Raw genomic sequence first — 16,025 nt, forward strand, 5'->3', positions numbered from 1 at the left:
GTCAGCCGCTTAATCGACTGAGCCACCCAGGTGCCCCATCACCTGGGAACTTTCTAGAAATGCAGAACCTCCTACCCCACCCCAGATCTACTCTATCACAAACTGAGGATAGGGCCCAACAATCTGTTTTGATGATGCCTCCAGGTGATTCTAAGGCACTAGCAGGTTTCAGAATGCAGAACCTAAGAATATTCATTAAGAATGCAGGTTCTTGAACACCATTCACAGAGATAGTGTACAAGTCAGGTAATCACACATTTTGCCAGTGATGGCAGCAGCACCTCCATGGGCTATGCCCTCTAGGTCCTACTGCTAAGCAGACTCCAACTTTATTCCAGCAGTCCCCTCTGCATTATTGGGATCACTTGGGCCAGGAATTCAACCCTTCATTATGCATTTTCCTTAGTGACTGCACCTGTAAAAGGAGGCAGTAATACAAACAATGTGGGTTTCTCAGGTTTAGAGATAATGTGTGTAAAGTACCTGGCATAGTTGCTAACACTTGGCCTCTTAGTTCAGGCTGCTACAACCAAGTACCATACTCTGGGTGACTTATAAATAACAAACTTGTTTCTCAGTTCTGCAGACTGGTATTCTCTGTTCAAGGTGCCAGAACGGCAGGGTTCTCAGGAGAGCCCTCCTACTGCTTTCAGAATACCAACTTCTTGTATCTTTACATAGAGGAGAGAAAACTCTCTGGGGTCTCTTAAAAAGGGCACTAATCCCATTCATGAGGGCTTTACCCTCATGACCTAATCACCTCTCAAAGATCCCCCACTTCCTAATACCATCACACTGGGGTGTATAGTTTCAATATGAATTAGAAGGGGATGGGCATAAACATTCAGTCCATAATACTTGGAAACAGGCAACAACTGACAGATGTCTTACTGCTCTGCCTGTTGTTCTGGGTCCAACCTGCTGCTAGTTTCAATTGATGGTTACCAAAAGAGCACCCCCTGGAAGTATTTGGTAGTTAGTCAGTGTGCCCCATTATTGAATCCATTTGACTAAACCAACTCTGGGAGGCATAAATCATCCTACAAGAGGATGTCTAGATTGGGATGTTTGATGGAATGTTTGTAGAATGTCTTTGGAACCTAAAAGGCTAGGACTGATAGAGAACTACTTGAACAGCACCCAGGAGTTGCTCTTAAATCTTTGGAAGCAAGCATCTCTTGCAGAAAGTTCATTCTTGATTGAGCAGTCCCCTTCCCAACCCAGTTCTGCCTTTCTCAGTATGTTCTTGAATATCAATGCTGTCTTCAAGAATACAATCTCAAACAATATCCTGTTCTCTGTTTTGGTTTGGAGTGATATATTAGCTCTTCATGTTTTTAATGAGTTTGCTTCAAATCATGTTTCCTCAATCATAGCTATAGAATTTGAGATCATGCTTCTCTCCCTCTCCTTCCCCCACTCCCCCAACACACTACTTGAGACAAAAAGTATTCTATAAAACAACAACAACAACCCACCATGGCTCCCACTTGCTCTAGCTTTAGGAAAGACCATCTCAAATCTAAGTCATAATTAACTCCAGGCTGGTGCAAAATGCTTTCTTCCTGATATTTTAGTTGAGTATTACCATTGGCAGCTTCAACTGTAAAACCAGCTCTGCCAGTTGACATCAGCCTTAAAAACTGACTCGTGTACAAAAGTTTGAGGTAAGTAATGTAAATCATAAAGACTGGCAGGTGAAGAGTTGGTACCCTGTAGAGTGGGGAGAAAAGACATGGCAGAATGATCAGATTAATCCATCACCCTGAGTGAGCAAGGAGTTTTTGATGAGGCATGTACACTTTTAAAAGATTTGTCTGAGTGTATTGCCTTGCAGCTAAATTGAGTGTTCAGTAAATTCTGAACTCTTCTTAGCCAAGAAACAACAGTTCCGTTCTTCTTATCGCTGAGGCATGTGAGTGTGAGTTCATTTTGAGAATGCTGCAGTGCCAATCAAAACACAGAATCTTCCAGGGTCTCAAATCCAGGGTCTTCCACATAACTTATGACTTCAATTTCTGTTTCAGTGGAAACAGTTTTCTGGAAAACAAAACATCCTCCCTTAGATGTCTTTTAGCACATTTTTGGCTCTCTCAAATTTCTTTACAATTGGTTTTGTAAAGTATATCTTGCTTATAAAAATGGTAAATGTTCACTCAAGAAAATATGGAAAATATAAAGAAAACATCAACTTACTTCCCAAACACAGCCCCATCGTTTCTCTTCAGCCTTTTTTTCCAGGTACAAAGTTATATTAACAGGTAAATTAAGTTAAATGGATAACTAGCTTTATAAATTGCTTTCTGTGTAATATCATGTGATATTTTAAATTATATATTCTTGGGCTGCACCATTGAATAGATCCGTCACTTTCCATTTATGGTTTGTTGTAGTCCCCTTAAATTTGGATATGTGTTTGTCTAATTTGGGCTATTATGAAGATGTTAATTAGAAACTTTGTGACAGAAACTACCTACAAGAGGTATTTATCTACGTTGTTTACTCATTCAACACATTTTTAATACTTCCTGTATCCTGGACATGGCTCTGCATTGAGGATGCAGTGACAAAGAGATGTGCTCTCTGCCTTATGTGCTAGAACTTTAAGGGTTTATAGTCGATTTAATTTTGGAAAGAACCCCCTCTGGTTACCATTGTAGAAATAAAGAACAGCTGGAAACTTGTATCTAACAAATTTAAAACATGGGATGCAATTTTTTTTTTAATACAAAAAGCCTTCTATTTTTTAACTGAGCTTGAGAAAGGCTGACTTCTGCCCCTCCCACCTCTCCCTGCCAGTGTCTGCCTCTTGAATGTTACAAAGCAGTCTCTGACTTGGGTCTGGACCAGCAAAAACTTGCTTAGTGAGAGCTCTGGGATGGCAGATACCCTCCAAATCCCAGGACCCTGGGTACCCACACCAAGCTCAGAGATGCAGGTTGTAATTAAAAGCAGATTTCCTTTGCCACTCACCAAAGGTGTCCTAGTGGGATGCAAAACTGTTCTTGCCAATAGCACTAATGGGTCCCCTCATCATCCTTGGGGAGAAAGCCCCAAGAGTCAGTTGGAAGGGCTTCACCTTTGGAGATACAAGCTGGGCCACTGTTTACATATTCTTCCAGGTGGAGAATTTAGGCTATAGGGCTGACAGTATGGGGCAGTGCTTCATTTTCTAGGTTGCACTTACTGTCTTTGTCTCTGTCTCTCTGGGTTTTTTTTTTTGTTGTTGTTGTTGTTGTTTTTGTTTTTTTTTGGTTTTTTTTTGGAACTCTACAATATGAGAAGAAAGTAAGTTGTCCAGAGGAGCCTAGCAGTGCTAAGTTCTGACATTAATCCTTTGCTTATTTTGAGACCAGCTTGTCAAACCCAAGTTGTTATTTATTTGGTACACATGACTTGATTTTAATTAACACACCACAAGCTTCCACAATGAGCTTGTAAGCCAGTTTCTTTCACCAACCTCAGAATATTAAAGAAAATCTTTGGGGGGCTCTATAGGGAAATGAGATACCGGCATTAAGATGTTTCATTAAGAGGCCAAGACAAATGACTTAAGTGTGCTGCTGAAATCAAATGTAGTTTATCAGGGATGAGAATGTCACAGCAAGGAGGGATTGACAAATTCAGATGAAACAAAACAAAGTTTCATACCGGGGTCCACTGTTCTTCTGGAAAACAAAAGCAAAGCCCCGCTCCCTGATAAGGAGTATAAGATGGAACTGAGAACAGAGTGAGTGGTTCTTCTGCCTGACTCAATTCTTCGCTTGACTAGGTTTGTAACTACTATGGTCTATAATAACTCCAAACACCCAAACTGAAAACTCTAAATGTCACAGCTTATTGAAAAGATCCATTTCAGTGAGTGTTTGACCCTTAACTGTCCTAGAAACAATCACCAGTTATTCACCCATGAGTCACTCAATTAGAAAACTCGATTTGTTAAGAACATAGCTTGGTATCTACGTCAAGGGCCTGTGAACTATAGCCTGAGGGTAGAATCTGGCTTATTGCCTATTTTGTAAATAAAGTTTTACTGGCCAGAGACAAGCTCATTCATTTGTATATCGTCTTTGGCTGCTTTCATTGTGGTCAATGGCAACATGGGATGGTTGAGATGAACCATTTGGCTGTTAGGTACTCACTATCTGGCTTTTTAGAGAAAGTGTGCTGACCCCTAATCTGAATAACCACTCCATTTAAGGACAGATTTGACCAAGTGTATAATAACTGTACACTGAGAATCACAAAACATTGCTGAGAGAAATTAAAGAAACCTACACAGGCTGATGATACTACATGTTTGTGTTGTATGACGATGTCATGTTTGTAGATTAGGAGACTGAGCTCCCCAAATTAACCTACAAAATAACAAAATCCTAATCAAGATCCCAGCAGCATTTTTGATAAAAATTGATAGAGTTGCTCTAAAATTGATATGTGAATGCAAAACACCTAGAATAACCAAAATAACTCTAGGAGAAAAAAATCATATTTGGAAGCCTTACACTACTGGATCTCCAGGTTTGCAATAAAGCTATAGTAATCAAGACCATGTTGGCATAAAGGTAGACAAACAGATCGATGAAAACAAATAGATGGTCCAGAAGTAGACCCACACATATATAGGTAACTGATTTTCAACAAAGATGCCCAGACAGTTGACTGGGGAAAGGATGATTTTTTTCTTCACGAACTGATGCTAGAAAAATTGGGTAGCCATAGGTAAGTGAGCATTCAGTTAAGTCTAACTGCTCTGAAGGGCAAATAGGGCCTAAGGAAATGCATACTGGGGCAAGTCATTTGCCTTCTCTGTGGTTTTTTATATTAAGGAACTAGGACAAATTTCTGCAAAAAATGTTATTAATTAGGGTACCCATGCGCAAAAACATGGATTCTTATAACATCAGAGCTAAACAGGACATTGGACCATCTCATCTATACATAAAAAGAAGTCATGGGGTTGAAGGAATTGCCCAAACCCAATTAAGAGATCAGTGATAGAAAAAAACTCCAGTCTGACTGGTTAGGATGCTTATAACTGAGCAGGGCCTTCCCAATATTCCCAGACAGTTATGAACATAACACAACAGTGAGCCAAAGGGTATAAAGACCAAAACGACATAAATTTGGCTAGCACCCTAGGTAGTCACTCTGCCTTGGAATATGAAAAACCAGTAACCTGACAACCAGTCCATGGAGACCCAACCCTGGGCAGATCGGACCCTTCATAAGAACCTGCAACATTACCTCAGAGCTGACGATGACAAAGAAATCTTGAATACTACTTTTTGGTGCCGGAACTGGTGGAAACAACCTGGTCCATAAGTGGCCTCTGAAGACACAGTAAAGCAGAAAATTGGGTGAACAAGAGTATCCTTGCTTGTCTTTCAGTATCTACTCTACAAATTGACCTAGTTAATCTCAGGACCTGCTGTTCTATAAATTCAAAATCTTTATTGACCAAGAGTTATAAATATTTATGTTGTAATATTAGTTGGGGCTGTGATGCGGCTTCTGAATCATCTAAGAAAGACATAATAGTAAGTGCTTCATGTTGGTCTGTTTCCAAGCCTAATTTCTGAAAATGGGTGATTTGCAAGTGCCTGGTACCCCACTGCTAAATACAGTGCTGGCTGCAGGCCCCTACCCAACTGTGCCAGCTCACAGAGTTCTTCCTCTCCTTGGAAATGCTGCCTTCCAACCCAAAGAACATAACATTTATAATAATGAGGCTTTTTTAAAACAAATGTTTATTTATTTTTGAGAGGGAGAGAGAGAGATAGAGCATGAGTGGGAGAGGGGAAGAGAGAGAGAGAGGGAGGCACAGAATCTGAAGCAGGCTCCAGGCTCTGAGCTGTCAGCACAGAGCCTGAAACAGGACTCGAACCCACAAACTGTGAGATCATGACCTGAGCCAAAGTCAGAGGCTTGACTGACTGAGCCACCCAGGTGCCCCAAAAGCTAGGCTTTTTAAAAGATAAGTAATTTTCAGGGCACCTGGCAGCTCAATTCATTAAGTCTCTAACTCTTAATTTGGCTCAGGTCAGGATCTCACGATTTGTGGGATCAAGCCCCACATCAGGCTCTGCACTGACAGCATGAAGCCTGCTTGGGATTTTCATTCCCCCTCTCTCCCTCTGCCCCTCCCCTGTTCACTCTCACTTATGCACTCTTGGTCTCAAAATCAATAAACATTTTTTTAAAAAACATAAGTAATTTTGTAAATTATGAAAGGGCTAAGATGGAACATGTTCTTAATCCGCCTAAATGGCACTTTGCCTTATGGAATGCCAACATGGTTGAGGAGTTCTTATGGGGCCATTTGCAGGCTCTAGGATTGGTCACCAGATCTGTATGACATTTCAAAGGACCATCAGCCACTGAGGGGCCAGGTGAACAAAAGGCAAGTGTAGGACTTGGCACCTCGTAATTGGGGATCATATCATAGGAAGCACTGGAGTGATTTCAGTCTCCAGTGAGCTGCATTCCTTTACCGAAGACATAAAAGGAGTCTGCTAGTGGCCCTACTAAGACATCCAAATACTGAGTGGAAGGTGGTAAAGGAATCAAAAGAACATGAATGTAAAAGCTTCACAGAAATGAAAACATTGCCAAGAAATTCAAGAGGGGTGTGTAATAGCTGAGGGCTATGTTGTGGTCTGTCCAGTTTCTGTAAATCCCCTAAGGATGTTTCTCCCTTTTTAATGTGGTCCATACTCATCTTGGAAATGCTGTCAAGAAGACACCAAAGCATTTCAAATTTGATCTGATAACAAGAACCCTAGTGGATACACAACAAAAGTGTGAGATTCAATTCTCAGACCTCATTAGAAACACCCAAATATACAAAAATACTTAACGTTTTACAGATGAAGGAGAAAATTAGCAAGATGAAGCAGATGGCCGCCATAAGCACGATAAGAAACCATTCTGTGGAGGGCTTCTGGTCATCACTTCCTGAGGGAAAAAGAAAGAAATCAGAGCTAGAATCTGTTGTAAATATGCAACATGACTAGATGCAGGCATCAGAAAGCTTGGGTTTGAGTTGCAGGTGCTGGGTGGTGCTGGGCAAGTAGCTGAGCCATCCTGAGCTGGAGATTTCTCATGTGCGTGAAATGAAGCCACTTTTAATATTGAATCATTGTGTAGTCAGCAGATATTTATGGACTACACTTGATGTATTAATGACTCCTGAATCCTGGAGCTTATCAGCTTTTAGTGGGTAGTAAGGATGCTTTTTAGATGGAAAAGCTACAAAACATAAGCCCTCTTAATAATGTAATTGCATTACAATCAAAATAATATACAAAGTTAGAAACTCAACTTTTAGAGGAAGTGAAGTCCAGAATAATACTCAGAGTTAACCCTAAAGTCATCAGACTCTGCTAGAAGTACTTTACAGTCTTAATTATGCTCAACACCCCTTAGCATTATTCCCACTTCACAGATAGGAAAGTAGAAGAAAATTGCCATTAAGTCAGTACAGAAGGTATAAATATATCACATGCCATCTTATTCTCTAATTGGATTTGCTTCCAGTCTGCACTCAAAGACAGATTCTTCTATCAGTTTTGATGACATCATGGAGGTGTGTGTTTATTTTTAAGGTACTGGAAATGCCTTCAGGAAAACTCAAGGTCCTTAACCACATGGTTTTTAAAGAGGTAATGCACTTGTTAAACTGCCTGATTCACTTCTGGAGAATAAGACAAAAATTGCATTACCTCCCTGATATGCTTCCTTTCTGTGGGAGAGACCACTCACTAATTCATTCCTTTCTTCACGTGTTTAACAGATACTTATCAGAACTCCCATTATGTATTTGGCACTGAACAGGTTGCTGTGAGCTGGGGTAAAAGCACACACGTGGGCTCTCCCCTTCTGCTACTTAGATCCATCAAAGAAGAAAGGCTCTAAGCAAACAGTGACACAGGTAATGACTTAATGCCAGCTGTGCTAAGTGCACGGGGGGGTGTTCAAACCAAGCTGCACGAGGAAAACCAGGTCCCAACCCTCAGTTTGCCATTAATCGTTTCTTTTATAAAATGAAAAGTGCCTAAGTGGAACTTTGAAGTGCTTGTAAATACTCTAAGACTCCCAAAAGCTCCAACATACTTCAAACTCAAAACATTCAGTGTATCAAGAGGGAGAAATGTCTCGAGGATTTAATGCCAGTGACTCCAACTTTGCCTTGATCTCTTGCTCTTTTTGCCTCCTGAGAAATCTTATTTGGGGTTTATCTTCTACTTCCCCAAAGCTTTAATCTCTCCTTCATCTCTTCTCTTCTGCTTTCAAATATTCATAGAGGCCTTTATCTTGAATAAGCCATAAGTCCTTTATCTTTGCTCTGCCATCGCTCCCAACTATCATCAAATTACCTTCCGACTTTATTTCTCAGCCTAATTTCTTGAATAAGGGATTCAGGCTGCTTCATTTCCCCATCTCAGAACCTGTTTACTTGCTGGTGGTTGCCTCCTAGTTGAATCCAAAATACACTCCGTTTCTTTTTCCAACTTTATTTTGCTTGGCCTCCTTCCTGAATGTCACACCTGATGATTACTCCCACCTTGAAACCGAGTCTTTGGTTCTTTGACCAAAATACTCCCCTTCCTCGGTGGCATTTCCTCCTTCTCTCTTTAGGTTCAGTTGACCCTCTCAGCTCAGCCCTGGACCCGTGGGTGTTTTCCAGGACAGTCTCTGTTCCAGTACTGGCAAGCTGGTTGAGCACAGCTGCATCGTTTAATCCCACGTGTTCTTCTCCCTTGTCTATTCCTGGCCCAGCTCCGACACACAGCTCAGCTTCTAGATTTGAAACTTCCCTTGGGTGAAACCCACTTAGATGTTTCTCCAAGCTGACAATGTTGCACACTAAGTTCACGCGCTTCTTCACATCAGAAGGACTTCTCTCACCGACTTCCCCATGACGGTCTCCATTCTTCCAAGTTTCCATGCTGGGATCCTTGGAAGTCACTCTGATTCTTCCTGTTTTCTACAGCCCTGCTTCCTTTCTCTATTGACTCCTGGTACACCATCACATCCTAACCTCTCATAAAGGCAAGAGATCATGCTTTTGTCTCATGCGTGCATCCTAGCCTAGCATGGAAACCTGGGTCCTATTCTCAGCTTGCTGTGGAGGTTGCCCTTGTGGGGCTCACTTCCTTCATCTGTAAAAACAAGCGAGTTGAGGGGCACCTGGGTGGCTCAGCCGGTTAAGCGTCTGATTTGGTTTCAGCTTAGGTCATGACGGTTTGTGAGTTCAAGCCCCTCGTTGGGCTCCATGTTGACAATGTGGAGCCTGATTTGGATTCTCTCTCTTCCCTTCCCCTGCTCTCCTCTCTCTTTCTCTCTCAAAAATAAATAAATTAAAAATTAGAAAACAAAGTGAGTTGAAATACATGACCCTTAACATCTCTGCCAAATCAGCACCTTTTCCAATACCACTGACTCCATCCAGGCCACTGTGATTTCCTGCGCACTTACCTTTAACAAAGTTGATTTTAGAAGAGTAGTCGTCTGTATTGCTGAAGGTTTGAAAGTTGTAAAGTATAAAATCTAAAAACCAGCAGTTATCAGAATTAATAGCTTACTTTCTGTACATATTTTCTTTTCCTTTCCTTTCCTTTCCTTTCCTTTCCTTTTTTCTGAGTGCTCCTAGGTACCAGAAACAATTCAAGGTGTTTACCATACAATCAGTGTAATTCTTACAACAATGCTTTCAGATGGGCACTCCTATCCTCACTTGGCAAACGGAGAAACTGGAGCAGAGAAGGGCAGCGTCAGTCAGCTAAGGACACCACTAGCAGGCAGAGCCCAAATCCAAGCCTATGACTGGTTGAACAGTAATGTTCCCATCACCATGGTGCAAGGATCCCGGTCCACTCTTCGTCATCCCCAAACTGAGGACATATGATGCAAGCAGAAGCTCCACTTAAAACATCCTAAGCATTTCTCTATGATTGTGCAATCTCCTGAAAATCATCTTCTCAGCTGGATACCACTTCCCTGCAGGGAAGCGGTTTCACTGTTGTGTCCCCACTGTTGGACATAAGCTAAGTTGGAGGCTGTGGTCCAACAGAAGGGGGCTGCATTGCAAGGGAGTCATTCTCCCTGATATTCCCTAGGCTGTGGTTGGGACTGAATCACTTTATTAAACACCTATGACCATAGTACTTTTTTTTTTTTTTTTTTTTTACCTTTTAGGTACTTATATGTATTATTTTACAAAGAGGCGTTGGTCACGGTAAAATAATAAAAAGAGAGAGAGAGATACTCAAGGAGGCAAAACTTTTATTTTCCCAGATGCTATAGACACTGAAAAGTTCTAGGATTAATATTGCGTTGTCTGGGTTGTAACTGAGTGCCCTATTAAACCTAGTTTTCATTGCACTTGCTCATAGCTAATGTAAAGAGCAACAGGGATGAACTAATGCTGTCACGTCGAATTCTGTCTGGCTTTATTTCCCAATCTGATGTCCTGAATAAGGGATTCTGCCTGCTTCATTTCCCCATTTCTGAAACCCACCATTCCATGCTCTTAACCATTACTCACGTACCCTAATCAGTATATCCAGTAACTCTAGAGTCATACACGGAATATAAATTTAGCAAGAGGTAGGTCAGCAGAAAAAAAGTTACCCTCTTTACCAGTAGGCTTAACAGACAGATAAAGTTTGGGTCCTACAGAAAGCAAGAGTGGTGTTGTAAATATTATCAGGGTCGTACACTCGGTGCCATTTGTGTCTCAAATTGTGAAACACCTTGTACCCTGATATGTCAAGTGCTGATAATAGTACCGTTCACTTCTGACCAGGATTACAAAAATCTTTTCAGTTAAACTATTCCCTGATGATTCACTTCAGTTCTCACTTTGATAAACAAAGTTTTCCACTGAATTAGCAAAAATACAAAGGCAACAGATTTTATTGGATTCAATCAAAAAAAGTTATCGATGCGTGCAAGGTACTATGTGGGAAGCAAAGTCATGGTCCCTGCCTGGAGGGAGTTGGCAAATTACTAATTTCTCCTGGCCTGGCTTCTGCAGTGTCCCGATGTGCTTTAGAATGACTCCCTAACCACCAACTGAGAACAGAACTAACCCTCAGAGAACAGAGCCAAGGTCAGCTTTACTGTGAAGAAAACATAAATAGGCGGGTAAAATTAGTACAAGAAAAAGCTTTCACATACCGCCAAATCGAAACTACTTGTGGATTATCTACTGTTTAATTATTAATGTGAAAACCTTGAGTACATTTTATAAATAAGTGAATTAAAGTTGGCATCTACTCTGATTTCACTGAAGATAGAAAAAAGGCAACAGGTCCCAAAGACAGTATAAATCCTTTGGGTCAAAATCATAAAAAAGAAATTTTAATACTGTAAAAGTTGGGAGGCCCCTGAAGGTACCGTTAATTTGAATTCTGGGGTCTCTGGCCTTGGAAATTTTCTTAAGAAAAAGCGTTTCCAGATAACTTGAATCTTTTCTCTGACTCAAGGAGAATGCCTTTCCGACCCTAAAACGGAAGCCACAGATGTTTCTTTTCAAAACACTGAAGGGCACTGCTATTTAGTTATGCAAAGATGTTTTAGAAAGAGGAAGTCACAAGGCCTGTCCTTCTAAGGAGGAGAAGCCCTCTAGACCGTCCACCTCATTCCTGGATGCTCTTCTGACATTGTCAACTGAGAGCATTCAGGAACTCCGCCCTCTGGTTTCTGGTGGCCTTGGCTTCTATCATTTCGAACATCTCAACCATCTGACCCTGAGAATAAGCCAGCAGTTGAAAATTCTGCTGTTCTGTGACCCGGGAGTGTGTGGGGTGGGGCTGGGATGGCATGGTGGCAACTCAGAGGGAAGAAAAACGTAGGCACTAAACCTGACTTCATCCCATAATCTGCCTCTAGCTGCCTTGGGAGCTTTGTCAAATGGCTTCCCTCCTGGTGCTGCAGTGCCTCTTGCCATAGAATTCTGTCATCTGTGTAGTTCATGCTAATAACTCCTAAGAGGGTCAGTTTGGTTTGGGGGCTTGCTCCACCTTAAAGTGTCCATACAAGTACTACGTTCACTGCTTCCATACTGATTTTGAGTATGACTTTAGACTCAACAATAGGTTTCAAGGGAAAAGAGCTAAAGAGTAAATTGATGGGACCCTTCCAGTGAGGCAGTCCTGCTCTTGGATCATGACACCGGCTGGTTCTGGGAGAAAGCAAGTAGCACCAACAGTTGCCAGGTAATGTGGAGGATGCCCATGCATTAGCCTATGAAGCTGCCTGTGGCTTGCCACTAATTGCAGGGAGAAGCTGTGGCATCACCATGAAGGAGCACCCCAAACCAGGTGACTGGCTCCCAATGCAAGCAAAAGACCGAAGCAAACCTTTTAGGTGGGTGAGTTTTCCCAGGCAACTGTCAAGGGGACTGTGGCGCTGCCTGGTTTAGGGAGAAAAAAGAGGGGGAAAAAAGACTGTGGCTTTACCTGGTTTAGTGAGCTAAAATACAGACAGGAAATGGAGACCATATGCATGTGTGCAAATCTATGTGTTTAGGATCCGCTAAACACTGCAGTACTCTGCTAGATCGCTACAGTACTGTTCATCTGCGTTACCCCTCATAGGACTAGACTTGAAGGAGAATAGAGAAATTATGGTTATTATTCTCTGTTTCACAGGCTTTCCGCACAGCACTCCCAAGCACCCCGGAACTGTGGTTCCTGTAAGGGGCTGCGGAGTCTGTTTCGTTAACCTGCTAGCAAGTCCCATTGAAAGCTGGCTGTGCTCATCACATAAAAACAAGAAATGAGGGGGTGAAGAGGTGTAATCCTGGTTCCGTTATTTGCTACTGAGGTGACCTTGAGCAGGATGTCCTCTCCAGTATCCACTGCCTGCTTTGTAAAATGGGGATAAGGACTGAATGAGTTGGTGAGGCAAAGTCCTTGGCCCAGTGCTAGTACATAATAGGTGCTTCACAAATACTAGTTACAATCATTAGACATGTTTATATGAGATCTGAAGAATCAAGATGATTTCCCTAAATCATCAAAGCAAGACTAAAACGCAAGTGCTGTCAGAATCTTCAAAATGTGGAGTAATAAGCTCAGCCCTGGAGGGGAAAGGAACACACCAAATAATTGAGATACCAGAGAAATAGACACATAAGGCATCCAGGCTTCTAACTCTCAGGGATCTAGGTTAACGTGAAATTATTTACAACTCGGTCATAATCTGGACGAGCATCACCCTTTCAGAAACCACAGCCCCCACTGCCCATCTTCCTGCCTCAGTTTCCCCAGCTAGCACCATGACCTATGGGATGATAAAGCATGGCAGAAAGAATAGGGTGAGGAACCAATCATGTGGTTTGGTTCCAGGCCCATGTGTACTACTTCTGTGCTCTGTCACTGGGGGCATTTCTTTAACTTCTCTGCATCTTTTCTCACATAATCTGTAAATCCATGTGATTAGGAAAATTCTTTGTTTGTGAGAATACACAAGATAGCACACACAAGAACAGGCCTACCAAAGTACCTGGCTCAACAATAGTCTCTCCTTCCTCTGAGCTGTTGTCCCATCTGATGGCCCCATCGTGGGGCAGGATTCATGCATGGAAGGGCAGTGTGCGCACCACTAGAGGTGGCCCTCCTTGAAAACACAGTAGAAAGTGCCTGCTCCTGACAGTTGGGGACAGAATCTGAAAGCTTCCCTCTATCCCTCCTTCAGGCCACAGGGATCATCCAAGGGGGAGGTGGTCCTGCCCACCCACCCACTGAGAGCAAATGGTGGGACTACCAGCCTTTGAAACCACAGGAGCCTGGATTGAAGGACACAGTTGACTGGACAGACTACCATGTTTACCAACTTGAAATCCCCGATTTACAAAGAAAACCCCGAATCCCCATAAGTTCTCTCAGCCTCAGGTGAGCCCGACTGGGTTTTTCAGGTTAAGTCAACTATTTTTTTTTTAATCAGTTTTGTCTGTATTAGTCTCTTCCCCATGAAAATTTTAGCATTTGCAATTTTTTTTTTTCCACAGGCCAAGGGCCACCTAATTTGGCACCTCTGCTGTGTTTCTTCTTCCTGTTTCCCATTGCTAGTTTTCTCTTTGTTTCACCACAGTGTGAGAATTTAAAAAGAAAGTGTGTGGTGACAAAACAGAAAATAAAGGAGGAGAGAGTGCAGGAGGTGTCCAGGGCTGAGGGTGGGGCTGCAGGACTTGACCTCGGCCTTGGATCCAGGTGACCTGGGCCCATGTAGGTGTGTCCTCACATATTCACAGACTGTTAAAGCCAAGTCGAAGGACAAAGACAACAAGAGTTGCCTGTGGGAACCTTGTTTCCATCTCAACCCAAACTCTCAAACACATCCCTGATATTCTGGCCCAACCTATTTTCAGGCTGAAGGCTGGGTCATGTGGCCTGAAGAACCAGTCCCTCCCACCACTGCCCCATATTGTGACAGGAAAGCTAAGGCCAGGATTTCCTCTAACTCATCTTGTAGAAAGTGATGCCTCTGAAGGCAACAAGCGTCCTCTCGGCCTTGACCATCTTGAGGACTGTGGGAAACTTTGCTCTACTCCCGGAGGTACAAATACTACATGTCTCAAGCCTAAAGAATCTTAAAATAAAAAAAAAAAAAAAAAAAGGAAGAAAAACATTTTAATTGGTACCTGGTATTGTCATGGCATAGATCCCAGCCTTCAGATAGGGCTTTCATTGAGATGGGGCAAAGCCCAATCGCTAGTTTCCAGGGCAATGTCTGTGATTGGGGTTAAGACCCGTCTCTGATAAGCAGGTCTCAGAAGGACTAAGCCTTTAACAGTGACACAGCTGGGAATTAATGCAGGGTGGACTCACCTAGCAAACACTCTTTTCCACAAGTAAGGATATAGCTGAAGGGAATTTTATTTTCATTGCTTTTTTCATGCATGGCTTGTGAGCTTCATGGAGCACGGAGGAGGAGAAAGATGATGGACTGGACTGCAGGACATAGAAGGCTTTCAGGAGAGCAGGGTCAGGATAGAAGAGGTTTTGGTAAACAGGAGACGGCAGAGATAAGAATCCGGAAGTTGAGAGAAAGTTTTAAAAAGGAGAAAGAAAGAGGTGTGAAAAGTGGGAAGTCAGCTCTCAAGATAAGATGGAGAGGCCAAGTGGAGGAAGAGCAGTTGATAACGAGCACTGATAAAACGAAACCGCTATTTCCATTCGAAAACAAACAGGTTTCATGTGCTGGGAATCCTAGCACAGGAGGGCCCATCTGGGGCTGAGGTTTGGGGCACTTGCTGGCTCTCCCCTCTCACCACTATCCCCTGTACCTCTTGGCCATCCAGGGACCTTGCCAACCCAAACAAGACCCACCGTCTGGTCTCCTCTGCCCTCCTTTTCTCAGTCAAGACTTACCTTTCCTGTGTCTCGCTATTTAATAACCTTGGGCCATCATGGGTTAATGAGTGAATGGAATGTATTTCACTTCACTGATTGACCAATATGTCACTTCTTTGAGACAATTAGCCATTAATAGCCACTTCTGGGGTGTTTGATAATTACTGATTTATTTAATATCTCTGGCTCTCCATTTCCTTAAAAGAGATGGAGTTAATAATACCTGTGAAAGAGGTGATATTGGAGTCGGGCTGCCGAGTGAAAATGGAAGGGGAGGGCTCCAGGTGCCATACACACAAGGTAGGAGAGGAGGAAGGTTGTCTAAAGGAAACGAATGTAGCGACAAAACTGCCTGATAGACTGCAAGCCAACTATAATTATGGTTGCATCCCCAAGGGGTAAGGAAGAGCCATGCAACGTGTCCCAGAGGGGCCCGGACTTCCTATTATGTTTATTAATCATCTTGAGGAAAATGGAAAGTCTGCATTGATTAAATTCACTAATGATCCTAAACTGAGCAGGGGAGTAAATTCTAGAAACGATGGATTTGTAAGGTGAATGGTAATATTAATCAGATCATCTTATGAAAAGGGTGGCAGTAAATGAAATGGGATTTGCCATAGATAATGGCAGTGAGGCATATACCTGGGGGGGAATTAT

General features: G+C 42.4%; 1 protein-coding gene across 2 annotated transcripts in view; it reads right to left on the bottom strand.

The window, feature by feature from the left end:
• Positions 1-16,025, bottom strand: part of IL5RA (interleukin 5 receptor subunit alpha) — a 36,796-nt gene continuing 20,771 nt past the window's right edge. For both annotated transcript variants that reach the window (XM_047848943.1, XM_047848942.1), the window contains 3 exons: positions 6,861-6,957; positions 5,248-5,332; positions 1-2,040 (listed from right to left, as the gene is read on the bottom strand). In XM_047848943.1, coding sequence (XP_047704899.1) covers positions 1,954-2,040; positions 5,248-5,332; positions 6,861-6,957 — 269 coding nt within the window. In that variant the 3' untranslated portion in view covers positions 1-1,953. The remainder of the gene's footprint in view (positions 2,041-5,247; positions 5,333-6,860; positions 6,958-16,025) is intronic.

The sequence above is a fragment of the Prionailurus viverrinus genome, chromosome A2 (assembly GCF_022837055.1).
Source record: "Prionailurus viverrinus isolate Anna chromosome A2, UM_Priviv_1.0, whole genome shotgun sequence".
NCBI classification, from domain to species: domain Eukaryota; kingdom Metazoa; phylum Chordata; class Mammalia; order Carnivora; family Felidae; genus Prionailurus; species Prionailurus viverrinus.